At 48.4% G+C, this 26,568-nt stretch overlaps 2 protein-coding genes across 9 annotated transcripts in view; one reads left to right on the top strand and one right to left on the bottom strand.

The window, feature by feature from the left end:
* The window catches only part of SMPD2 (sphingomyelin phosphodiesterase 2), an 18,596-nt gene extending 6,525 nt beyond the window's left edge, over nt 1–12,071 (top strand). For all 3 annotated transcript variants that reach the window (XM_075614070.1, XM_075614068.1, XM_075614071.1), the window contains 9 exons: nt 5,195–5,291; nt 5,373–5,449; nt 5,579–5,672; nt 7,271–7,360; nt 8,214–8,296; nt 8,444–8,576; nt 8,671–8,775; nt 8,963–9,113; nt 9,767–12,071. In XM_075614070.1, the coding sequence (XP_075470185.1) occupies nt 5,195–5,291; nt 5,373–5,449; nt 5,579–5,672; nt 7,271–7,360; nt 8,214–8,296; nt 8,444–8,576; nt 8,671–8,775; nt 8,963–9,113; nt 9,767–10,107 (1,171 nt within the window). In that variant the 3' untranslated portion in view covers nt 10,108–12,071. The remainder of the gene's footprint in view (nt 1–5,194; nt 5,292–5,372; nt 5,450–5,578; nt 5,673–7,270; nt 7,361–8,213; nt 8,297–8,443; nt 8,577–8,670; nt 8,776–8,962; nt 9,114–9,766) is intronic.
* LOC142502722 (inositol 1,4,5-triphosphate receptor associated 1-like) lies at nt 12,067–26,568 on the bottom strand. 6 transcript variants are annotated; one of them, XM_075614081.1, is made up of 14 exons: nt 26,447–26,568; nt 25,030–25,096; nt 24,898–24,955; nt 23,016–23,043; nt 17,544–17,684; nt 17,174–17,299; nt 16,946–17,045; nt 16,765–16,811; nt 16,385–16,435; nt 16,269–16,304; nt 12,718–12,800; nt 12,560–12,643; nt 12,420–12,485; nt 12,067–12,253 (listed from the first exon to the last, which is right to left on the bottom strand). In XM_075614081.1, exons 1-14 carry the CDS (start codon nt 26,543–26,545, stop codon nt 12,148–12,150), a joined length of 1,092 nt encoding a protein of 363 aa, XP_075470196.1. In that variant the 5' UTR covers nt 26,546–26,568; the 3' UTR covers nt 12,067–12,147. The 6 variants fall into 6 exon arrangements, 3 of the variants coding, with proteins under 3 accessions (XP_075470196.1, XP_075470197.1, XP_075470198.1); XR_012803836.1 differs by having other exon boundaries at nt 12,188–12,253; nt 12,749–12,800; XM_075614082.1 differs by lacking the exon at nt 16,269–16,304.

The raw sequence follows: 26,568 nt of genomic DNA, 5'->3' as shown, positions 1-26,568 counted from the left end.
TCAAACAGGACAGGTATCCAGTACTTTGCACGAGCAAAGACCAGTAGCAACTGCCTGCTATTTAAGGCCAGAAGCAGGTGCTGGCAATGAAAGCTAAAGAGAGGCTGATTTCCTTTCAGGGGACTAAGGGCAGGATTTGCCAGGAAGCAGGATGGCCGTGGTAGCTTCGGACCAGATGTCACTTCCTGGATGTTCAGACAGATCCCTTATAGTATCCCCCCCTTCAGGGTCGAACTCCGGGGCGACCAGGACATAAAGATCCTGAGACTTCACCCAGCTCCTTTCCTCTGGACCGTACTCCTTCCAATCAACCAGATATTTAATCGATCCTCTGGAGTTACAAGTGTCAAGTATCTGCCGTACTTCGTTTTCACTTTGACCCTCAACATTTACCGGACTAGTAGGGGGAGGATTCTCAGAAAAGCGATTCCTCACCACAGGTTTCAGGAGGGACACATTGAAAGTGGTGGGAATTTTTAAAGAGGAGGGGAGTTCCAGCTGAAAGGTAACTTCATTTATCTTCCGGATGATGCTGTACGGACCAATGAACTGTGGTCCGAGTTTAGCAGAAGGTCGGCGTAAACGGATGTTTCGCGTTGAAAGCCATACCTTATCCCCTGACGGAGTATGGGTGTGATGGCCTCCGGTACTTATCTGCTGATTTCTTTTGTCTCTCGGTAGCCGAGCGAAGGGTTGCCTGAATGCCCTACCAAAGGTCCTGTAAATTCTGTGCCCTTGTATCCGCCTCTGGAACATCTACTGGTGGAGAATGAAGGGGAAGGGTACGAGGATGGTAACCCCAAGCTGCGAAAAATGGGGAACACCCCAGGGAGTCATGTGATAGACTGTTGCGGGCAAACTCTGCTAGTGGCAAGAGCTCTGCCCAATCAATCTCATGTTCTTTTGTATAGCACCCAAGTTATTGCTCCAGGGATTGATTGGTGCGCTCGGTTTGCCCATTAGATTATGGGTGGTAAGCAGATGAGAAATGGAGATCAATCCCTTATAGCCTGCATAATGCCTTCCAACATTTTGAGATGAACTGAGACCCCCTGTCTTAGACGATCTCTAAAAGCAGTCCATGCAGACGAAATACCTCCTTGGTGATGATGTCTGCCAGGTCTGGGGAGGAGGGAAGCTTTTTTAGGGGTACAAAATAAGCCTGTTTAGTTAAACAATCCACAATAAAGTCCATGGAAAGTTGCGTCCAAGGACTGGAGTGTATAGGCAGTGGCTGCAGAAGCCCACAAGGAAGTGTTCGAGGAACCTTAGTTCGGGCACACACACTGCAGGCTGAGACGAAGTCCTGTACTTCTGTTTTTAATTCTGGCCACCAAAAGGTCCTCTCCAGAAGCTCACATGTTTTCCGAACTCCCAGGTAGCCTACGAGCTTGGATTAATGTCCCCATCGAAGAACCTCCTGCCGAAGGAGAGGGGGAACGAAAAGTTTGGATCGGGGAGTGATTATTCCAGCGGGAGCCTTGGTCTGGGCTTTTTGAATACGATGAAGAATCGAAATAGACACAATCTTAGATGAAGGAATTATGAGGCCTTTGTCCATCGAATCAGTGTCATCCATGGAGAACTGGCGTGATAGGGCAGCCGCCTTTACATTCTTGGAACCCGGCCGGTAGGAGATCACGTAATTAAAGCGAGTGAAAAAGAATGCCCATCTAGCCTGGCAAGTGTTTAAACTGCGTGCCCCCTTGAGGTATTCCAAGTTTTTAGAGTCCGTAAGAATCGTGACTGGTACGGCGGTTCCCTCAAGATGGGGTCTCTATTCCTCCAAGGCCATTTTAACGGCTAGAAAGTTCACGATTGCCCACATCGTAGTTTAGTTGTGTTCCGCAGGAGAAAACATCTTAGAGAAGAAGGAACACGGATGTAACCGACCCTGAAACTCGCTTCTCTGTGACAGGACTGCGCCTGCTCCAACGTCAGAGGCATCCATTTTGCTGATTAAAGGATGACGAGGATCAGGGTGTTTCAGGGTGGGTGCAGAAGAAAAACGTTTCTTGAGCTTCAGAAAAGCCGCCTGAGCCTGTGGAGACCAGTTCATGTGATCTGCCTGTTTTTTTTGTCATGGCTGTAATGTGTGCAACGATTTTGGAAAAATCCAGAATGAATCGCTTGTAATAATTTGTGAAACCCAAGAATCTCTTAATGGCTTTTAATCTCTTAGGTACTGGCAAGTCCAGAACAGCATCAACCTTGGCAGGCTCCATTTCTAGGCCCAGGGCAGAGATGATGTATCCGAGAAAAGGAAGACGGGATTTCTCGAATTCGCACTTCTTGAATTTAGTGAAGAGATTGTTCTCAAAGAGGCGTTTAAGGACCACCCTCACCTGCTGATTATGTTGTTCCAGGGTTTTAGAATAGATGAGGATATCATCAAGGTTTACGATAACTGAGGAGTCTAACATGTCTCTGAAAATTTCGTTCACAAAGAACTGGAACACCTCGGGTACATTGCATACTCCGTAGGACATCACCAAGTACTCGTATTGGCCATTGCGTGTGTTTAAAGCGGTTTTCCACTCGTCACCCTGCTTTATCCTTATCAGGTTATAGGTCCCTCAAAATCGAGCTCGGTAAAAACTGTTGCCCCACGTAGACTATCAAAGAGTTCAGTGATAAGAGGAAGAGGATACCGGTTCTTGACCATAATTTTATTCACACCCCGGTAATCAATACAAGGTCTCAATGACCTGTCCTTTGCCACAAGAAAAAACCTGCACCAGCAGGAGAACAGGATTTGTGAATGAATCCTCGCTTCAGGTTCTCATCAATGTATGTCCTCGTCGCCTTGGTTTCCGTTTCGGAAAGAGGATATGTACGTCCACAAGGAGGAGTCATCCCAGGAAGGAGATCGATCGCGCAATCAAACGGTCGATGCACAGGTAATTCTTCATCCTGTCCCTTGTCGAAGACCCGCCTCAGGTCAGAATAACAGGCCGGGAGAATGGGTAAGTCCTCCAGTACAGGCAGTAGAAGAGAACCCACCGGACGACATGGTGAAAGACATTTGCCATGGCAGGTAGACCCCCAAGTTCTTATCTGTCTGAAATCCAGTCAATCTGGGGATTGTGGGTACGTAGTCAGGAAAGCCGTAGAACCACATTGATGGCTGGGGAATTGATGACATCGAGCTGGACGAATTCGTGGTGCAAAACACCAACCGTAGCCCTGACTTGAACCGTCTCTTGTGATATGACCCCCGATCCCAATGGCCTACTATCAATGGAAGGGATGCCTAGGGGTACGTCCTTTCTCTGGAGAGGAATCTTGATCCGTTGAGCGAAGGCCTCATCCACAAATATACCAGCGCCGCCGGAGTCAACGAAGGCCTTGGTTATCACGGATTGGTCTTTCCAGGATAGGCAGATGGGGAGAAGGTGCAGATACCCATACTTGCTCTGGGCGCAGGGGTCTCCCGACTTCTTAGGACATGTTCGTACCTTGTGACCCTTCTCGCCGTAGTAGAGGCACAACCCCAAGGATCGCCGGTGCTTCTCCCGTTCTGTCAAACGCAAATTCCCCAATTGCATTGGTTCTTCTGGTGTTTCATTGGAAGGAGCCTGAATAGGTGGAGTTAGCGGAAGAGACCGGAATCTGTGAGAATGATACTGCTCCTGGTATCTCTCCCTCATCCGAAGGTCCAGGGACATGCAAAGGACGATCAAGCCTTCCAGATTTGCGGGTAGGTGCCTGTATGTCAGTTCGTCCTTCAGCCTCTCCTCATTGCCCTGACGGAAAGCAGCCTTCAAAGCCCCCTCATTCCAATCGGCCTCCGCTGCCAGGGTCCTAAACTCAATAGCATATTGTCCCATAGCGCGAGAGCCTTGTTTTAACTGTAGTAGTGCAAATTCAGCGGAAGCCGCACGGCCGGGGGTATCAAAGATTGTCCGGAAGGTTTGCATAAAAGCAACGGAATCGTCCTACAAAGAGGAACCCTTTTCATAAAGATGTGACGCCCAAACTAATTCTTCATCCGTGAGGAGTGAGACGATATATGCCACTCGAGAGCAGTGGGTAGAGAAGGATGACGGTTGTGTGTCGAACTACAGTACACCTGGCGCTGGTTCAAGAATCCTCTGCAAGCCGAGGGAAGCCCTCCATAGCGGACAGCAGTCGGGATCCGGGGTTCCCTTAGGACCACAGATACTGGTGCAGCATCACGAGCTAAAAGCGCTGGCCTAGGTGGAGTCACGCTGGGGGTACTGAGGTGGCTGCACAGGATCAGCAGCGTAGTGGCGTTGGAATCCAGTTTCTGATCCAGCATAGCTAGACGGATGGCATGGGTTCCCAGATGCTGGCCCTGACGGGAAATGGCATTCGCTACCTCTGAGGGGTCCATTGCTTGGCTCATGCAACAAGTAACGTTGCTGACTGCCAAACAGGATACGGTCCCGCAGGGCAGAGGTAGGGAGTAATACACCGACCGAGGCCTGGGATGCAGGGGTAATAAGGTACGTTCCGAGGTCGAGGCTGGCGGCAGGCAAAGGGTAGTCGGGTCCTATAACGAAGTCGCAGCAGGCAAGGGGTGGTCCGATTCAGTTCCAAGGTCAAGACAGGCAGCAGGCAACACAAAGGCAAGGGAGAGCTCAAACAGGACAAGGTATCCAGTACTTTGCACGAGCAAAGACTAGTAGCAACTGCCTACTATTTAAGGCCAGAGGCAGCTGCTGGCAATGAGAGCCAAAGAGAGACTGATTGCCTGTCAGGGGTGTAAAGGCAGGATTTGCAAGGAAGCATCATGGCCGTGGTAGCTTCGGACCAGATGATGTCACTTCCTGGATGTTCAGACAGATCCCTTATAGCGTTGTCATGGCAAAGCGACGTCACAACATCATCATGCCATTTGACGCATCGCCAAAAGCAGGAGATGCCGGCGATGAGGCTCAGGAGAAGTCGTTAGGAAAGAAAGGTTACGGTATATCCTTTTATCCCTCTCTTTGAGGGTTTCTCCGGTCTTTGTTTACACCCCCCTTGTGCACCCACTAGGTTCCTACATCTGACCGTATACTTGCAAGCCATGTTACATCCTCTCCATCTACATTCTGGATCCTCAACCTGGTTGTTGCTATAGATCCCTGGTTCTGGATCACAATTGCCCGTTCTAACTTTAGTTCACTGTTCCAGGAATACCACCCCATCCCTGTCTCTGCTTTACACCCCCCTCTCCCCCCTCCAGGGCACTTCGGATCATCAGTAAGAAGCGCAAGGAACGTGTGGGTCTGATTGGGAGGCTGGTGAGCGAGGGGGGGTACGACCTGGTTCTGCTGCAGGAGGTGAGAAGTTGGAAGTCACCGGTGGGAGAGGGGGCACCGTTTTTGGGTCAGTTCCTCTAAATTCTGTTCTCCTCTTTGAAGATCTGGAGCGATTCTGATTACGCAGAGCTGAAAGAGCGCCTTTCGAGGAGCCACCCACATGCCCACTACTTCAAGAGGTGTGTTACTGTCGCACAGAGCTGACACTCAAATTCCTAACAGGTTACTAACTTCCACTTCTCTCTCCATCTCTCCCTTCCCCCTCTCTTTCACTCCCCATTTCCCCCCCCACCCTCTCTCCCCCTCAGTGGGGTTATAGGAAGTGGACTCTGCGCATTTTCTCGGTTTCCGATTATTGACTGTCTCCAGCATCAATTTTCTCTGAACGGTTTACCATACATGGTGAGAACGTATACACGCGTGTTCGTATTTGTCTCTATGTACATATTCTTGCTTCTCTTCCATGTTCTCACATCTCTGTCCCATGTCTTTGCCATGTTTCCATGTCACTGTCCCATATCTCTTATCTCTCTGCGTCACTCTCCAATGTCTCTCGTGTCTCACGTCTATCACCCATGTGTCTCTCCTTTCTCTGTCTCATGTCCCTGTGTCACTCTCCTATGTGTCTCTCGTGTCACCGCGTCTTTCCTGTCCCTCTTGTGTCCCCACGTTTCTCTCCCATGTCTCTCGTGTCCCTGCGTCACTCTCCCATGTCTCTCGTGTCCCCGCATCACTTTCCCATGTCTTTTGTTTCCCTGCGTCACTCCCATGTCTCTCTTGTGTCCCTGCGTCACTCTCCCATGCCTCTCGTGTCCCAGCTGTAATGGGTACTCGCCACAAACAGGACAGAACCGCGAGGCTGAAGTGGGGATTTTGAATACACCAACCTGCAGCCGCAAGACTGCGTTCAGTGTGCAGATCCGTAGTCGTGTGGCCGGGTCAGGGTAGGAGAAGTAGGCTAATGTTGATACTCACCGAGGTCTAGGGTTGGAGATGGAGAATAGTTGATGTGCGTAGCCGAGGTTGAGGTGTAGAGAAGGTGGAAGTCCAGGTACGAAGCCGAGGTCATGGATAAGGCTGCGCTTATAGTGCCGGCGACAGCGACACGCCGTTGCGTCAAAACAAATGCTTGGTCGCGATCGCTGGAAGTCATCTAAATTTGATTTTTCAAGCGACCGTAGCCTGACGTCACTGGCGCGTCACCGGCACTATAAGCGTAGCCTAAGAGAAGGTGGGAGTCCAGGTACAAGCCGAGGTCGACGATACTATGAGACAAGACAAGGTTAGCAGAATTGCACAAGGCAAAGCCAGGCTCAGCAAGCTGGGTGCTTGTGGCTAGCACTTCATCGCAGGTTAAGGATAACTATGCTCAGCCGATTTGGATCAGGGATCGGTGAGCATATAAAAGGACTGTTGGCCAATCAGATGAAACGCACATGGCTGAATGTACTGATTGCCTCTAGATTGCAGAACCAATCCACGCTGAGTTGCACGGCTGTAAATGCTGATTGCCATCAGCCCATTTAATCGTCAGGAGGCGGAGTAAGCACCGCAGGTGAAATAGATGAGGTAGTTATCCTGCAGTCAGTGTTAACTCATGGGTGAGTCCTTCGCCTGACAACAATTATATGGCGCCTGCGCACGATCCTGTCAGCGCGAGGCGCATCACGGAGGCGGGACCTAAGACCGATCCTCACACCCGCGTCACTCCCATGTCTCTCATGTCCCCGCGTCACTCTCCAATGTCTCTCATGTCCCCGCATTACTTCCCCATGTCTCTTGTCCACATCTCTCTCTCTCTTTGTCCTTTAGACTCTCCCATGTTGTTCTGTTTTTCTTAACGTGTCTGTGTCCCTTACCTGTCCCCGTGTCTCAGTTTACCCAGTGTCTTCTTTTCTTCCTCATGTGTCCCTGCAACTGCATCATATGTCTCTTGTAATTCCCTTGTGTCCCCCATGTGTTATATGCATGTCCCTGATGTGTCCCCGTGCCTTTGGCAGGTCAATCACGGGGACTGGTTCTGTGGGAAGGCCGTGGGGCTGATCAAACTCCAAGCCCATGGCTTCCGGTGTCACGTGTATATTACACATGTAAGTAACTCTCTCTTCCCCTGCCGGACTCCGCAGAGCATCGCTCAATTAACCTCTCCCCTGTTAGCACCCCACACCTTGCCGCTATCTTATCCCCTCCGCTGCCGGAGCTATGCATAGTGGTGCTTTCTTAACCCAACCCCTACCAGAGCCCAGCAGAATATTCCTCCGCCTCTCTCAACTCCAATTCATCCAAAATGCGGCTAGACTCATCTACCTCATTGTCCGCTCCAGTTCTAATGCTCCGCAACGCATACCCCTACATTTGGTTCCCATACCCTCTAGAATTAAATAAAAAAACCTTAGTAATTACTCACAAAGGTCTCAACGACGCTGCCCCCACTTACATCTCAGCCCTCATCCACAAATACATACCAACACGCCCCCTACGTTCTGCCCACGACATTCACCTTTCCTCTCACCTTATTACCTCACTCCTGCCTGCAAGACTTCTCCTGGCTGCCCCCTCGCTCTTGAATACCCTACCACGTACCCTCAGACTCCCTCAGGTTTCAAATGTTTAGAAACTCCCTTAAAACTGACCTCTTCAAGAAAGCCTACTCGCCATATGCCTCCTTCCCCTCCAATCCCATTCAGACCAGCTATGTGTGCTGGACCAATCCTACGTAATATCCCCCCCCCCTGTCAGACTGGGCCATATTCTAACCTGAGCCACACTTTTTCCTACAATGAGCAGCCACCTTACCTCTTTGCGCATGTTTATCATTACCTGTATGTAACTGTTTATGTTTTTGTAATACACGTAACTCTATACCCCATTGTACCGCACTGCGGAATATGTTGGCGCTTCACAAATAAACAATAATAATACTCCCTGTCTCCTCTTTCACAGCTTCACGCTGAGTATTGTCGGGATAGAGATTCATATCAACCCCACCGCATCCTGCAGAGCTGGGAACTAGCTCAGTTTATACGGTGATTGTGGGGTAGCAGTGTAAAAGTGCTGGATGCAGGGGGAGAGAGCAGCGCAGGAGGGATTGGGGAGGGGGGGGTTGGGGTGGTCAACCTAAGAGCTGGGTGCAGAGGAGACCAGTTAAAGTGATGTTTGACCTCTGACCTTAGGAACACCTCTGGGGGGTCAGATATCGTTTTATTAGCCGGTGACCTGAATATGCACCCAGGGGACCTTGGGATCCGCCTCCTGCGTGAATGGGTGGGGCTTAGAGACGCATACACGGAGAGCATTGAGTATGAGGTGAGTGTGTAACTGCACATACCCTGCCTGTTAGTCTGCAACTTTGCACACCACCTGCCTGTCAGTGTGAAACTGTGCACTCTCTCTCTGTCAGGGTCCCCCCGATGGCTGTACGCTGCTACCCTGTAACCCGTACACTAACCCACGGGAGCTGAGAGATTTCCCACAAGGGATCCGTATCGATTACATCATGTTCCAGGTGACATTATGTGACAGTGATATCAATTCATAAGTGATGGCATGTGTCAGGTGACATCATGTGACTGGTGACCGCATGTATGATTTTACTTGGTGACTGATGACATTATGTATCAAGTGTCTGGGTGACAGATGACCTCATGTAGCATGTGCCTGTGAGTGACGACATCACGCTCCCTCTCTTTCAGTCAAGTCCGGGGGTGTCCGTGACCTGTCACCGCGTCACCACCAGCTCTGGGCCCACAGGAGGTGACACTCCCTGCTCTGATCACGAGAGCGTCACTGCCACACTGAGCCTACAGAGAGGAGCAGGGGTCAGAGGTCAAGTCAGAGAAGAGCGTGAGTACTGACTAACAATTATCTCTCTCTCATCTCAAAATCTCTCTTCCCCCCCCTCTTTTCCCCCTCCCTCATCCACTCCCCCCTTTCCCCCCACCTCCCTCCCCTCTTCCCTCCCCCTCTCTCTCTCTCTTCCCCCCCCCCTTCTTACCCCCGCTCCCCTCTCTTCCCCCCCACCCTCCCCTCTTCCCCCCCACCCTCCCCTCTTTCCCCCCACCCTCCCCTCTTTCCCCCCCCACCCTCCCCTCTTCCCCCCCCACCCTCCCCTCTTCCCCCCCACCCTCCTCTCTCTTCCCCCCCACCCTCCTCTCTCTCCCCCCCCCACCCTCTCTCTTCCCCCCCACCCTCTCTCTTCCCCCCCCCACCCTCTCTCTTCCCCCCCCCCCACCCTCTCTCTTCCCCCCCCCCACCCTCTCTCTTCCCCCCCCACCCTCTCTCTTCCCCCCCACCCTCTCTCTTCCCCCCCACCCTCCTCTCTTCCCCCCCTCCTCTCTCTCCCCCCTCACCCTCCTCTCTCCCCCCCCCACCCTCTTCTCTCTTCCCACCCACCCTCCTCTGTCCTCCCCGTCTCTTTCTCTTCTCCCCTGCCGCCTCCTCTTTTCTCCGCTCTCTCTATCTCACACACCCCTCACTTTATTACTCTCTCCCTACAGCTCCCCTCACCGTGGTTGCTACCCTCCTCTCTGCGTGCCAGTCTGAGCTTTGCTCGGGTGTCCGTTCTGCAGAACGCTGTCGCTCCGCCTCTGGCTTCCTCGCTTTGCTGTGCTTGCTGCTCTTTGCTCTGCAGTGCTCTGTGGGCCTCCTCTATGCAGTAGGACTTTGTATCCCCTATTTTCCTCCCGTCTCCATCACCCTCACGCTCCTCCTCCTCCTCTTCCTGCTGTCCTCCGCATCCCTTGTGCTGCATACTGCAGAGCGACGCCAGCTGCAGAGCATTGCAGACCAGATGAGCCTGACAGAGCGTAGTCTACGCAAGAAGGAAGGGTCAGACTGAGAGCCACCTGCAGATCATCATGCTCTCTATGTACTGCAGAACATTCCACTTTCCCCTCCCCCTCTGCACAACATTGCAGCGGCTCACAACCTATCCCTGCAGAGACAGTATGATAACGCTGAGGTCTGCGACAGAAGAAGCCTGTAACCTCATTAAACTCCTGTTATTGCTCTATATCCTATTGCTCCATATAACTACTTCCTATATCAACTCCTATTGCGTAAATGTCTTCTGTCTGTTCATACAAGCGCTCCCCTTAAACTTCTCCTGCTTCATACAAGCGCTCCCCTTAAACTTCTCCTGCTTCATACAAGCGCTCCCCTTAAACTTCTCCTGCTTCATACAAGCGCTCCCCGTAAACTTCTCCTGCTCCATACAAGCGCTCCCCGTAAACTTCTGCTTCATACACGCGCTCCCCGTAAACTTCTCCTGCTCCATACAAGCGCTCCCCGTAAACTTCTGCTTCATACAAGCGCACCCCGTAAACTTCTCCTGCTCCATACAAGCGCTCCCCGTAAACTTCTGCTTCATACACGCGCTCCCCGTAAACTTCTGCTTCATACACGCGCTCCCCGTAAACTTCTCCTGCTCCATACAAGCGCTCCCCGTAAACTTCTGCTTCATACAAGCGCTCCCCGTAAACTTCTCCTGCTCCATACAAGCGCTCCCCGTAAACTTCTCCTGCTTCATACACGCGCTCCCCGTAAACTTCTCCTGCTCAATACAAGCGCTCCCCGTAAACTTCTCCTGCTTCATACAAGCGCTCCCCGTAAACTTCTCCTGCTTCATACACGCGCTTCCCGTAAACTTCTCCTGCTCCATACAAGCGCTCCCCGTAAACTTCTCCTGCTCAATACAAGCGCTCCCCGTAAACTTCTCCTGCTTCATACACGCGCTCCCTGTAAACTTCTCCTGCTTCATACAAGCGCTCCCCGTAAACTTCTCCTGCTCCATACAAGCGCTCCCCGTAAACTTCTCCTGCTTCATACAAGCGCTCCCCGTAAACTTCTCCTGCTCCATACAAGCGCTCCCCGTAAACTTCTCCTGCTCCATACAAGCGCTCCCCGTAAACTTCTCCTGCTTCATACAAGCGCTCCCCGTAAACTTCTCCTGCTTCATACAAGCGCTCCCCGTAAACTTCTCCTGCTCCATACAAGCGCTCCCCGTAAACTTCTCCTGCTCCATACAAGCGCTCCCCGTAAACTTCTCCTGCTCCATACAAGCGCTCCCCGTAAACTTCTCCTGCTCCATACAAGCGCTCCCCGTAAACTTCTCCTGCTTCATACACGCGCTCCCCGTAAACTTCTCCTGCTCCATACAAGCGCTCCCCGTAAACTTCTGCTTCATACAAGCGCTCCCCGTAAACTTCTCCTGCTTCATACAAGCGCTCCCCGTAAACTTCTCATGCTTCATACACGCGCTCCCCGTAAACTTCTCCTGCTCCATACAAGCGCTCCCCGTAAACTTCTCCTGCTTCATACAAGCGCTCCCCGTAAACTTCTCCTGCTTCATACAAGCGCTCCCTGTAAACTTCTCCCTCTTCATACAAGCGCTCGCCGTAAACTTCTCCCTCTTCATACAAGCGCTCGCTGTAAACTTCTCCCTCTTCATACACGCGCTCCCCGTAAACTTCTCCTGCTTCATACATGCGCTCCCCGTAAACTTCTCCTGCTCCATACAAGCGCTCCCCGTAAACTTCTCCTGCTCCATACAAGCGCTCCCCGTAAACTTCTCCTGCTTCATACAAGCGCTCCCCGTAAACTTCTCCTGCTTCATACAAGCGCTCCCCGTAAACTTCTCCCTCTTTATACAAGCGCTCCCCGTAAACTTCTCCTGCCGCTCCATAATCCGGCAAGCACGAACATAGCAGCTGCTGATTGCCTGGGTATGAGGAGATGGCCAGGTCGCTTTCTATGGCGCATAGGACTCGTCCACACAGGAGTGAAATAAATCTTTTATTATGACCACCTGTCGTATAAATGTGTGTGTGACTGGGCAAATCGGAGACATGCCCCGTCCACAGCGCATCCGGTGACATCCTCAGCTCTTTGGCAGTTGCAGGACACGACTCAGAAAGAGACAGGAGAGGGCAAGGAGAGTGAGGGAGAGGAGCCAGTGGGGTGGGAGAGCATGGAGCATGCTCACTCTGTGGGGGCAAAGAGAGGGAAGTGAGGGTAGACATGGCAGAGGGCAAAGGAGAAGACTAGTGATTATATGTAAAAAAAAAAAGGGGGGCGGGAGACACGCTATGCATGGGATGGGGGGCGGGGGAAGAGATGTTATGTCTGCCTCTGCTGGGGGCGGTTACTCACATGTTGCACGACCACGTGTCACACAACCTCCCAGTCTCCCCCTCGTCTGTCAGTCGCCTCAGGGACCTATGGGGGGGACAAAGGACTCATCAGAATGGGGTCAGAAGTCACAGGTCAGTGGACAGCTGAATTTAACTTACCCCCTGGGGTAGATTGCTGTTTCATTCTGCCCTTCGAGTGCCCCCAACCCTGAGAGACTGTCACAGAGAGAGTGCGGGCGAGACCTGAAAAAGGGAAAGAAAGTGGAGAAATGGGGGTGGAGAGTCAGGAGAAAGGAGAGCGAGAGACTGGCTTTCACCTTTCTCTGACGCTTTCTTGCGGTCTCTCACCATCGCATCCTCTTGACGGCTCTGGCCCAGGGGAAATATTACCCAACATGCCCTGGGGGGGAGAAACCATAATCAATTACCAGTATGCACTGGGTGAAGACCAGACCCCATTATTCAGCATGCCCAGTGGCAAATATCAGGCCCATTTACTCAGCATGCCCTAGGGATGGGGAGGGAAGAGACCCCCATTACTTAGCATGCCATAAGGGGAAAGACCAGGCTCACACTAACCAGCATACATAAGTGGCGGGGGGGAAGCAGACGCCATTAACAATCATGGTGTAAATGCAGTCAAGCTATCGGGCTGTCTCACAAAAACCTAGCGAAGCGACAGTATCGGACCATCTATTTCAATGTAGCTGGTCAAGCTATTGGACACTATTTAGAAACCATTCTGCTAAACCTTTCTTCCTTCAGATCTGATTTATCCATGACTCTCTGTAACATATATCAATATAGTGAGATTTTACTTTAGAATTTTTCATTTATAATAAATCAAAAATCATCCGAAAACACATTATACTGCATTATGTTGTGTTTTTAATAAGTTATAGGGAAAAATACTCCCATGCTGCTGAACTTTTTTTTACAATGAGGCAAACATCAGACGAAAACACATGCCACATTATATGCTGTTTTAGGGGACACATTTTCCATTCTGCTGAAGGTATCACTGCAAATATGATGTATATGGGGCGAGAAAAAGTTTGTGAACCCCTTTGGATTTTCACACATTTCAAACCTAAAATGTTATTAGATCTTAATATAAGTCCTAATAATAAAGATAACCTGATCAAGCAAATGACACAAAAACATACTTTTCCAACATGTATTTATCCACAAATGATTCAGTACCTGGTGGCGCCCCCTTGAGCAGCAATTACTTCAACTAAGCATTTCCTGTAACTGCTGGTCAGTCTCTCACATCAGTTTTGAGGAATTTTGGCCCATTCCTCCTTACAGAACTGCTTAAACTCAGTGACATTTGAGGGCATCCTTGCATGGACAGCTCGCTTAGGGTCCTGCAGAAGCATTTTCGATGGGATTTGGTCCAGACTTTGACTAGGCCATTCTAAAACACGAAACTTGTTCTTCGGCAGCCATTCTTTTGTAGATCTGGTTGTATATTTAGGATCATTGTCTTGCTGCATGATCCACGTTTGCTTCAACTTCAGCTCACGGACGGATAGCCTGACATTCTCTTGAATCTTCTGATACAATGTATTTCATGGTTGTGTCAATGATGGCAAGCCATCCAAGTCCTGAGGCAGCCCCAAACCATCATACTGCCACCACCATGCTTGACGGTTGGGATGAGATTCTGCAGTGTTTAGTTTTCGCCAAACATGACGTTTCTCCTTGAGGCCAAAAAGTTCTACCTTTGACTTGTCTGTCCAGAGAAGATTGTTCCAGAAGTCTTGTGGATCATCTATGTGCTCTTTGGTGAACTTCAGATGGACAGTAATGTGGTTTCCTCCTGGCTATCCTTCCATGAACACCATTCTTGTTCAGTCTTTTTCTGATACTTGAGTCATGGACACTCGCATTAGCTAAGGCGAGAGTGGCCTGCAGATCCATGGATGTTACTCTGGGGTTTTTGTGACTTCCTGGATGACACCGGTTTGTTCTTGAAGAGATTTTGGTAGGACGACTGCTCCTAGGTAGAGTGACCGTGGTCTTGAACGGTCTCCTGTCTGACAATGGATTGGTGGAGCTCCAAATCCTTAGAAATTGATTTATAACCTTTTCTAGACTGACGAGCCTCAATAAATGCTTTTCTGAGGTCCTCTGAGATTTCTTTTGATCATGGCATGATGTGTTTCCACACCCCTGTATGGCAAAGGCCAAACTCGCAACATTTCTGATGTTTATATAGGATGGGGTCTCCCAAACTCACACCTGAAGATCTACCAATTTATTTAAACACCTAATTCTAATTAGCCCCTTTCATTTAGCTGATAAAACCAGTTTTTTTCACTTACTTTTGCACATACCCTGGCTCTTAATTACTCATTCTTTGTCTAATTCATACATCATTTTGCTTCAAAAGACATGGAATTGATTAACATAACCCCTATTGGATATTCAAGAAAAGACTTCTGTTTCAAGAAGGTTATCATGGAAAAACTGTGGAATTTCCGTAATTATCATTGGGGTTCAAGAGCTTTTTCTCGCCACTGTATACTTACTCCTCTATAACATATCTGACTATGGTGAAATGTTATAATATAATTGTTCATTTCATAGAAGGCTATTACAGCAAACTAGGACATAAAACATCTGCATTTATTTACAGTGACCTATACACTTTGTTTCCAAGGTGACAAATACTTTTAGTATGTAAAAAAAAAGTCTATATTGTAAAAGAGAACATTGGACAGTATAACAATATTAATCGTTAGAAAAAGTCAGCCATATATATATATATATATATATATATATATATATATATATAAAAATATTAATTCTCACACACACACACAACCTTCACAATTTTTTTTTTTAATTGTCAAAAAATTACCCACTTGTACACTTATAGGAGATTGAAGGAGCCTACTATTCCATTCATTCTGAAAATAATATCAACTAATGTAAATCATTAGCTCTACCAAGGGTCTGTTTTCATTTCTCTGGTTTATGTCCATCACAGTTTTGGCAATACCAAACAACCAATATTTCTTTTCACGGCATCAGCAGGCACATTCTGGGTGGTATCACCAAAAGTTCACCTCAGAATATGAGCTTACATGCACAACAAACATTCAATTCTACTGTTTTAGTTATATGCTGACTCTTCTGTGTTTGGAAAGACGTCAGCTGGTGGTTTTTGAAACAAGGGGATATACAGTATGGCTTCTTAGGTTATTTTCATTAAACCTGAAGTGTGACAGATAGCCCAGAGTTCCGTGCATTTGACCGCGACTGGACATCTTACACCAAAAAAAAAAAAAATGTTTTTCATGAATAAATATTCTTATCGCAGAATTTCTGCAGTGAAAAAAGTTTAGCTGAATAATTTTCTGAAGCAGCAGTTTTCAACTTTTTTTTTGCTTAAGGAACCCTATAGTTAGACTGTGAAATTCTGCCGTAATCCAAACCCTCTCTAATCTGTCTGAGATCAGATGCATTGTAAATTCTTCTGTATTGGTAACATTTTCAAATGACCTGAAAATGGCACGGAACCCTTTAGGGCTGCTCATGGAACTCAAGGATTTCTAGGATCCCCTGTTGAAAAAACACTGTTCTAAAGACTTTCTGATCGCTTGAACAGCTCCCTCAAAATATATGGTGTGATAGGGATAGCTTGACTAGGTTTTCTTGACTGCAGTATGCCTAGAGGGGAGGGGGACCAGACCCCATAACCCAGCATGCCCGGGTAGGGGAGACCAGACCCTTTTACCAGCATGTGTTGAAGGGTGACTGGACCCAATTACCAAACATGCCAGGGTGGTGGGAGGGTGACCGGACCAAATTATCAAGCATGCCCTGAATTCGAGGGAGACAAGATCCCATTACCAACCTTCCCGGGGAGATGGGACCTTAATACCCAGCATGCCTGGGGGAAAACCAGAAAAATTACCAATAAAGACATACAATACCAATTATGCTTGCGAGTCATGTGATCCGGGTACTCACTGCAGGAAGTTTGGGGATGACCGAGACACTGACCCTGTGCCGGGGTGGAGCCTGGGGGTGAGAGTAGATGTAAGGGGGGCAACAAGAGGGGAGTGAATATCTGGGGGAGAGGGGCAATTATGGGAAGAGAATGGTGGAGGGGTGAAGGGGAAGACAAAGCGGAAGGTGTAATTAGGTGTGCATGTCTCCGATGGTTCTTGTGTCTGTCTCTGGTGGGAGTGTCTAATGTGGCTCTGAAGAGCATGTCTCTGGTGGGCCTTTAATGTGTCTTTATGGTGGGTGTGTCTAATGGTTCTCTAGTGATGCGTGTGTCTGATTTGGGGGCTTCTGTGTCTGTGGTGGGTGTGCCTCTTATAATAGGCATTTTTTGCCCTCATTACCTGTGCACTCCATCCGCCCAGCTGTCTGGGTGTCGCTTCCACCTCATCTGCTCGAGAGACACATGTCACCAGCCTTGATCAGATCCTGTCCCTACCATCCTCCTCACTCTTAGACCCTGTCCCAAACCCCCTCCTTGCTTTTAGACCCCATCCTTTCATTTTCTGCTCCGCCCCCACTCACCCTCCCACTCCTCCTCACTCTTCTCTCTCGGTTCCTGTCGTCCTCTCAGATTCTCCACGTGCTGAACCATCAGCTCAACTGCACGTGATGTGCGAGCCTCCTACAGCCAATCGGGGATAGGGGAAAGAAAGACAGTGAATCAGTGGAAAGAGACACGTAGCCAATCGGAGTGCAGGGAGAGATATATAGGCAGCCAATTAGAAGGTGGCGTGAGGTCACACAACTGACCTGATGAGCAGCTCCCAGGCACTCTGCCGCTTTGCTGAGTCTGCGCACTGAGTTGGAGAGTGCTGGGAGAGCAGAGAGAGTGAGGTGGGAAATAGACTGACATCGGGGTGAGGAGCACTGGGGAGACTGAGAGGGGGAGAAAAAGGAACAGGTCACTGTTTGTCTCATGGGGCAAGTCTGTGCAACTTGGTGTGAGGTCACTGCAGGGTCAGTGTATGGTCGGTGTGGGGTCACTGCAGGGTCAGTCTGTATGGTCAGTGTGGGGTCTGGATGTAGGGTTACTATAGGGTTTGGCTTTATGGGGGGCAGACTGTAGGTTCAGTATAAGGTCAGTACAGAGTTAGTGTAGGATAAGGCAGCTCCTCAGAACCTGTAGCGTGTCCCTGATTATCTGCATTTCCCTCTGGATGTTACTCTCCGCCAGATCTCTTGCTCGCTCTTCCACCTGTAGCCGCCTGCACAGCGTGAAGGTGTCACAACGCAAGGAAAGGGACAGCTGTGCAAAGGCTTCCTGTGTGGTCAGAGATCACCCACTGTCACACCCCCTTCAGAGACCATACTCAGCCCCTTTTCCAGTGTAACATCCTGACTTCAAAATATATATTAACATATCTGGTGTATCCCTATCTGTACTAATTAGTCACAACCCTATCCTTCCTTGTATTGTCATGTGATATTGTTAGAGTATACATGTCCGTCTATATTTGCTATGCCAATGTAGTTGGCTATGCCCCATTTAAGTGTCTGTGGAGTTAAGCTGAAGTTAAATTGGAGTTGAACAAGAAAATAACTGGATTCAGCGCTTTAACAACTACTCTGCACCTGTGAGAACTTAAGTTTTAAAAATGCTATGCCAATTTATGTACAACTGAAACTCCATAACTTTATAAGCCGCTGTCTGCACTCTGAAGTCTGATTTATATATCTACTCTTTCAAATCATACCCCTCATATCCTGCAGTATATGGCATCTCTTCTCTTACCTCTCTCTCCCTAGTATCTGCATTCAATATGCCTTTCCTACTGCTTTTTCTGTTTGAAGTTTCTCTACTCCTTTTGTAAACTTTTCTATTCCCTCCGCCTTCCCCACTCTCCTTCTTTCTGCATTTCTTCATCTCTCTTTCCCTGTACCCAGACGCTGTACCACTATTTACATACCTCAATCTCGGCTACTTCTGCACCGCTCAGTAAAAAGCACATCCACAAATACTCTTATCACATATTTTCTCTCGTACTACTCCTTTCTGCTGGGGATATCACTCCTAATCTTGGACCTGGCTCCTTCTCTGTCCCCGTTAAGGGTGTTAACCCATCTAACTTAATGCCTATTCTTTGTCTCCCTTCCTTCTCTCTTCGCTTCTCCTGTGCCCTCTGGGATGTTTGCTCTCTGACTAACAGGGCTTTTGCTATACACAATGTCTTCTGCTCTCATTCTCTTCATCTCATTTCTCTAAGAGAAATCTGACTCTCACAACATGACTCTGCTGTGGGGGCTGCTGTCTCCTCTCATACTCCCTGCCCGAATGGGGTCATTCCCCTCCAACTGCCAATATCAGCTCCACTTTATGCCTCCATCTGTTTCATTTTCTTCCTTTCGAGGTTCACGCTGTCCATGTCTTCTACCCTCTTTCCCTGCACTTGAAAGTCATCTACCGACTGCCTAACTCTACATCCTCTACCTCTACATTCCTCTCAGACTTTGAATCCTGGCTTTTCTTCTTTCTGTCCTCTGACTCTTCCATCCTTTTTCTGGGAGACTTAAACTGTCATATTGATGATTCCTCAGTCTCCTGGGCATTTCGCTATCTCTAACCTCTTCCTCCCATAGACCAATTCCAGCACCCACAAGGATGGTCACTATCTAGACCTGGTCTTTACTAAAAACTGATCCCTTTCTGATTTCTCTATCTCTCCCCTTTTGCTCTCTGACCATCACCCCCTATCATTCACCTTCCTCCTACCTGTACTCCTCACTACTCTCGAGACCTTCACTACATTGACCTCTCTGGCATCTACCCTGATTGCTGACCTCTCTTTTATCCTTTCTCTGGACCTGACAATCTTGTCAACTCTTACAACTCTATCCTTTAATAATTTATTGATCTATATGCCTCTTCTCAACTCTGGAACACCTATGCCTCTATCCCACGACCTTGGCTAAATTCACAAACGCGCTTCTTTCAAACTTGTACTCACTCCTCTGAACTCCTATGGAGGAAATTACACAGTCATGCTGATTTCCTACTCTATAAATTTCTCCTCTCCTGTTTTAACTCTATTCTCTTGAAGACAAAACAGCACTACTCACTCATCATCCCTCCCAACTCCAATCTATACTGTCTTTTATCTGTATTTGACTCCTTCCTCTGACCTTCTCCCACTTCCCTTCCTTTATTATAACTCAAGCCTTTGCAACACTTTGAAGGAAAGGTAGATGCTAGCCACAATGAGATTCCTCTTGTCTGTTCTCCCTCCTCTCTGCTTCTTCTACCTAACCCTCCTTCCCCTCTTGACTCCTTGTGACGGTAGGAGTAGCTGGCATTACAAAATAAAAGTGAAGCCCAGCTAGCTACCCCTAAAACCGTGTAACCTGGCTAGCTGAGTAATGAGGATTTCAGCCAAATGTATTTAATGTCTGGGGAGGGAATATAAAAACACTTATGTATAAATATATTGTCTGTAAAACACTTTATTCCCTGTGTAGCAATTCCCCCAGTTTAGGGAACCCAGTATTGTTATGTGATGAGATTAAAATGTCAGCCCTGCAAAATGTAAATTATGTTATGTGACAGTATCATTTCTCTGGAAGAAGACTCAGCAATTCACTTAGCTGAAGCTGTTCCATGGAAATTATATGATCAGGACAAAGGTGGGGAATGGCTGAGGTGTCAAGGCTTATGGTGAGTGGTGAAAGGAAGACAATCAGATCAGGGAAAAGGGCTCTCAGCGGAGTAGAGCCCATTGTATTCCCCTGACTCTGAAGCGCCTACCCAGCGGGAGGTAGATGACTGGCTAACAGAATCAGTTGCCGGGCCTGAGCCCCGCAGGCACTGTTCCTGTGTGCCAGTTTGAAATTGCCGCACTCTAGGCAGTCCTGCACCTTAAGCCTAGCACCCTTCTCTGATAGGCTCAGCCGGGTGAGCCTCCGTTGATCCCTCGACCGGTTTGCGCGGTGATTGGCTGGCGCTCCTGCTCAATGTTAAAGATGGCTCAGGGGAGCTATGTAAGGTGCCATCACTCACAGCGAAGTCAGTTCCGATCGTAGCTGTGTGTTAGTGGGATTCTGAGAGTGATCCTACGGAATGGCAGTTTGACGGCGATTTTAGCTGGAGGAATTTACAAAGTGGCTGCAGTGTGTCCAGCACCAGCCTACTGAAGCAAGCGCCCTGTACCTAGTGAGGCTAGAGTCTTCCCCAGGTCCCCATTTGGTGAGTGTATGTCATTTCTGTGTATTTTTTGTATTTGCTGGTTCTGCCAGAATAAACTCAGTTTATTCAATTACTTTGTCCTGTGCTTGGTGATAGTGATCCCGGAAGGTTTTTGGTGTTAAATGTACTGGTCTCCCATGACACTCCTCTTCTTCTGTTAGAGTTGGAAGTTTCTAAGCTGATTTTCTCTTCTACCATATGCCCTTTCAATCCCATTCCCGTACACCTTTTCAGAACTCTTGCTCCTGTCTTGGTCACCACTTTCAGCCATATCTTCAACTCCTCCCTGTCCTCTGGCACTTTCTCCTCATCAACTTCCTTTATGCCCATGCCCTCCTAGACCATTTACAATGTTGCTTTTGTACAGCTCACTTAATGGACTGTCCTCATTAAAGTGGCCAATGAAGCAAAATCCCAGGGTAATTTTTCCCTGCATATTATAGCTCTGCCGCCTTCGATGCGTTTGATCACTCTTCTCCTTTATATTTTATGCTATCTTAGTGTCCGTAACTGAGCTCTATTCTGGTTCTCATCATACGTCTCCCATCGCACATTTTCTGTCTGTTGCTAACATGTCTTTGCCTCCTGTTGATCTGTCTGTTGGTGTACATCATGGCTTTGTTCTGGGACCTCTCCTTTTCCCCCTCTACACACTCTGTGACCACATCGACTCTTGACTTCAGGTATCATCTCTATGCAGATGATACACTGATCTATCTACCCACCCCTTACCTCACATATGCAATCCAGTGCCAAGTTTCTAATTGCCTCCTGGCTATATCTTCGTGTAAGGTGCTCCTTAAACTTAATTTTTAAAACAGAGCTCCTCATATTTCTACCTAAAACTGACCTAATATCCCATTTTTCCATCAAAGTAAATGGTACTAACATCTATCCTGTCGCAAAAACACGTCGCCTAGGAGTGACATTTGACTCCTCCCTTTCCTTCTCCATGTACATTCACTGCATGGCTAAAATTTTGCGCTTCTTCCTCTAACATTGCCATAATCCACATTTTCCACTGTCAATCTACTGCTAAAACTTTAATCTATGCATTTGTCCTCTCCCATCTGTATTATTGTACAGATGCAGCGGCCGTTATTGTAACAAATCACGTGGTGTATATCTCGGAATACCCATGTTAAACACCTGAAATTGACACAGTAGCACAGTACTGTACACATTCCAATTCATTAATTTCATTGCATATAATTGCACATAATCCATAAAATTCAAACAAAGCAACCGCGATAAACATGTGTGCCTGGGGCGATTGGCCGCATTCATGCTGCATGGAGTACAGCAGCGCACACGAAAACGGCGCCATGATGCCTTAAAATAACGGCCGCTGCATCTGTAACATACTGCTAACAGGCCTCCTTGTCCCGCATCTATCTACTTTGCAATCTGTCCAAAATTCTGCTGCTAGAATATTTTCATTTTCTCCCAGAACAGTCCCTGCTCATCTCAAATCCCTCTCCTGGCTTCCCATCAAATGTCAGCTCTCTTACAAAGTTCTCCTTCTTACCTTCAAGGCTCTCCACTCATCTGCTCCTGCCTACATATCACCTTTTATCTCTCATTATGTCCCTGTTCGTCTCTTGCACTCTGTCCATAAATGCCTCCCTTCCGTCCCATCCGCCTCTACATCTCTCCCTCGTCTTAAATCTTTTGTCCCTTACCATGGAACTCGGTATGCACCCAGCACCTTCTCTCCCCATCTTTAAGCCAAAGCTAAAAACACACCACTTAAATTAAGCATTTCAATAGCCTAGACTCGTGGTTATTGCCCCGCACCTATGGCCGCTACTACCAACCATTGTGGCCAAGCACTACCATCTACAGTATTTATTCCCTCACCTGCTGCCTCTGTCTTTCAACATAACTCTTAGATTGCCCTCCGGAGCAGGGATTTCATTTTCTATTGTCTGATTATTATTTTAACTTTTTTGCACTTGTGTTACAATTCCCTGTATTGTCTCTTTAGTAAAGCGCTGAGTACACTGCGCACTATATAAATAAAGATATACATGCAGCCTTGCATGACTCACTTCAAAGATCAGGCTTTGAGTAACTTCCCCTTGATTCACTTGAAAGACCAGGCTCTGAGCTCCCCCATTACCACATCCTCACTTGACCCACTTCAAACAGCAGGATGTGAGCCCCCTCCGTTTTACAACCTAATGGGCCCCACATCAAAAACTAGACAGCTCATCGCTTTCCCCCTCCACAAGTGTTCCTTCATCACATACTCTCACATCAACGACCAGGCTCTAAATTCCCCACTCTTCCCAGTGTCCCATTCTCTTGTAAACCTTTGTCGAAGACCAGGATCTGAGCTCCCCATCGGCAACTCCTTACTTTCATTATTACAGCCTCATAGAATTCCTACTTCAAGGCCAGGCTCTAACTTACCTCTGCATCTTGCTCCGTCAGCGAAAGCCTTTAATTAGAAATATGAAAGTATAAGTAATAAATACATTGTTAAGAAACCCATCCAATAAAAACACCTCAAAAGATACACATAGGAGAAGACATAGCATAATACGTTTTAATAACACAATACACAAAGATGGGCTAGGAAACAAACTCACATTCTCCCAGTTGTAGGACGCACTAGGTGTATTAAGGGTACACCCATACCACTCTGGATCTCTCGTAAGATTCAGCAAACTTTTAAAGTCCTTTTCCTCCACCTCGGTTGCCTCACTCGTCTGTTTCACCTAGTAGTAGGCGAAGATTGCCACGGCCATGGAGACCAGGCTCGCACCAAGTTACGCCAATCTTTTCATGGGGGCCTGGGAAGAGGACCATGTTTGGAGAGGGGGCGTTCTTGGTGTGGGCCTGGTCCGGTGGCATCGCTACATAGATGATGTAATTTTTATATGGAGAGGCACCCAAGAGAGTCCTATAGAATTTATCAACAATTTAAATTGCAATGACTGGAACTTGAAGTTCACATACAATCTTAGCAGAACAGAGATTCAGTTCCTGGATTTACATTTGTATGTAGAAGAAAATGTAATAAAATGCCAAACCTACTTCAAGTCCAAAGACTGCAATACTTATGTTGACCGGACAAGTTGTCACCATAGGGACTGGTTAAATAACATTCCCTATGGGCAACTAAGACGGGTAAAAATAAATTGTACATCGGAGCATATATGTCAGGAGCAATCTCTGGTTCTAAAAAATAGGGTTTTGGAGAAGGTATATGATCCTGACATGGTAGACAATGCAATATTAAATGTCAGTAAACTACAAAGGAAAGATATCTTATTACCAAAAAAAGAATCTGAAAATAAATTGAAAAGGTTTGAGGGCGATTGGATCCCATTTGCAACACAGTATAGTACCCAGTCGGGGAAAATTAAGAATATTTTAAACAAGCATTGGAGAATCCTACAAAAAGATCCAGTTTTAAGGGAAATTTTACCAGCGAGATCACAAATAATATTCTTTAAGGCACCCAATTTGAAGACCAAATTGGCACCAAGTGTCTTGAATGTTAACGAAAATGTAAAACAAAATATAAATTGAAAACAAATGTGGCTTGAGAGCCCGTTGCCATGACGAGCGTCAAATGATGCCACGGGGTCATGTGACATAAAGCCACTTGACCCATGGTGTCATTTGATACTGTGTTGCCATGGCGACGTGGCACAACAAGGCTTCTGAATCCCAGTAAGCAGGTTACAGAGGCCTTGCGTGAATCCTGGCATTTATGGGGAAGAGCGTGTGGCCTCTGCAACCGCCCGCGCCCCCCCAAAAGCCCACGCCCCCTAGTTTGCGCATCCCTGATCTAGAGTATAGGGCTGTTTATTAGTGGTATTGCGTGTCATGATATAGGCATGAACATTACATTGTATGCAATATGGCAATCAAAGTGTTTACCTTTTTACCAAGTGGTTTTTTAAGACATGTCTTGTGCTGCAGTGGAATCTGTTGCCTTAAAAGGCCAGATTACTGTATGTACAAATACTACACGTGCTCTGCAGGGAGGCGAGACAAACGAGCATGTACATGTTACAGAGCTATAGTGGCAAGTATCCCGGGTATAGGGTAAGTATCTAGACTATAGGGTAGGTATGGGTGTTGAAGTCTGTAGTGTAGGGCTTTTAGAGGCATAGGGCAATTATTAGGGGACATATCAGTATAGGGCAGTTATTGGGGGGTATCAGGGACATTGGATGTGTATCTGTTATGTTATGGGTGTGAGTATTGAGTATAAAGTAGGCGTAGTATTCAGCGAGAAAGGGGGTACTGCTGAGCTGTTTAAGGAGACCCTCTTTCTTACCTGTGCAGACGCAACATCTCTAACACAGACAGATCAGGAGGAGGGGCAATTGGAGTACCTGCAGAAAGTTATAATATGAAGGTTATAGGGTGACGTCCACCCCCACTTGAGCCCTTGTTGCCCCACACTCACCCTCATCACTCTCGCTGCTCTCCCCCTCCCTGCAGGCACGATCTTGAGTGCTACATCTGTTGCTCTCCTGGTTAGAAAAGAGTGCAAGAGTGCAGGAGAAGGAGGGAAGCAGTGTAAAGGGGGTAGTGGGGGGAGCCGTGTAAGAGCGCTGGGTGAAAGGAGGCTGAGCAGTGTAAGAGCATTGGGTGGGGGACAGTGTATGAGCCGGTGTGGGGTGTAGTGTAAGAGCGACGGATATAGGCGGGGAGCAGTATGAGACTGCCAAATACAAGGGGGAGCAGTTTTAAAGCACCACTTGTGTGACTGGGAGCATTGTAAGACACCCATATGCTGGGTGAGCAGTGTAATAGCACTGTGGGGGTGGAGGGGAGCGGTGTAATAGCACTGTGGGGGTGGAGGGGAGCAGTGTAATAGCACTGTGGGGGTGGAGGGGAGCAGTGTAATAGCACGGTGGGGGTGGAGGGGAGCAGTGTAATAGCACGGTGGGGGTGGAGGGGAGCAGTGTAATAGCACTGTGGCGGTGGAGGGGAGCAGTGTAATAGCATGGTGGGGGTGGAGGGGAGCAGTGTAATAGCACGGTGGGGGTGGAGGGGAGCAGTGTAATAGCACGGTGGGGGTGGAGGGGAGCAGTGTAATAGCACTGTGGCGGTGGAGGGGAGCAGTGTAATAGCATGGTGGGGGTGGAGGGGAGCAGTGTAATAGCACGGTGGGGGTGGAGGGGAGCAGTGTAATAGCACGGTGGGGGTGGAGGGGAGCAGTGTAATAGCACTGTGGCGGTGGAGGGGAGCAGTGTAATAGCATGGTGGGGGTGGAGGGGAGCAGTGTAATAGCACTGTGGCGGTGGAGGGGAGCAGTGTAATAGCACTGTGGCGGTGGAGGGGAGCAGTGTAATAGCATGGTGGGGGTGGAGGGGAGCAGTGTAATAGCACGGTGGGGGTGGAGGGGAGCAGTGTAATAGCACGGTGGGGGTGGAGGGGAGCAGTGTAATAGCACGGTGGGGGTGGAGGGGAGCAGTGTAATAGCACGGTGGGGGTGGAGGGGAGCAGTGTAATAGCACGGTGGGGGTGGAGGGGAGCAGTGTAATAGCACGGTGGGGGTGGAGGGGAGCAGTGTAATAGCACTGTGGCGGTGGAGGGGAGCAGTGTAATAGCACGGTGGGGGTGGAGGGGAGCAGTGTAATAGCACTGTGGCGGTGGAGGGGAGCAGTGTAATAGCACGGTGGGGGTGGAGGGGAGCAGTGTAATAGCACTGTGGCGGTGGAGGGGAGCAGTGTAATAGCACGGTGGGGGTGGAGGGGAGCAGTGTAATAGCACGGTGGGGGTGGAGGGGAGCAGTGTAATAGCACGGTGGGGGTGGAGGGGAGCAGTGTAATAGCACGGTGGGGCAGGGGGAGCAGTGTAAAAGTGCTGGGGCTCACCTCACTCCCTATCCCATCAGACGCTTTTCCTCCCTGTAGGTCACTCTGCATTGTGTGTGAAGTAGTGTGAGGCACGAGCTCTGCTGCTCCTTTATCCATCCCCCTCCCCTCACACCTGGTTA

This window comes from Ascaphus truei, chromosome 9 (assembly GCF_040206685.1).
Source record: "Ascaphus truei isolate aAscTru1 chromosome 9, aAscTru1.hap1, whole genome shotgun sequence".
NCBI lineage: Eukaryota > Metazoa > Chordata > Amphibia > Anura > Ascaphidae > Ascaphus > Ascaphus truei.
The sequence above is the reverse complement of the archived record's forward strand: the minus strand, read 5'-3'. Positions and strand labels throughout refer to the sequence as shown.

Bases quoted from the DNA above. Each gene is read 5' to 3' on its own strand.
- LOC142502722 (XM_075614081.1), bottom strand. From the start codon at position 26,545: ATGGATAAAGGAGCAGCAGAGCTCGTGCCTCACACTACTTCACACACA. The intron at 12,801-16,268 runs GTTGGTAATGGG...TCTCCCCCCCAG, and splicing joins GGTCCCATCTCCCCGGGAAG to GGCATGTTGGGTAATATTTC. The intron at 12,486-12,559 runs GTAAGTTAAATT...TCCCCCCCATAG, and splicing joins ACAGCAATCTACCCCAGGGG to GTCCCTGAGGCGACTGACAG.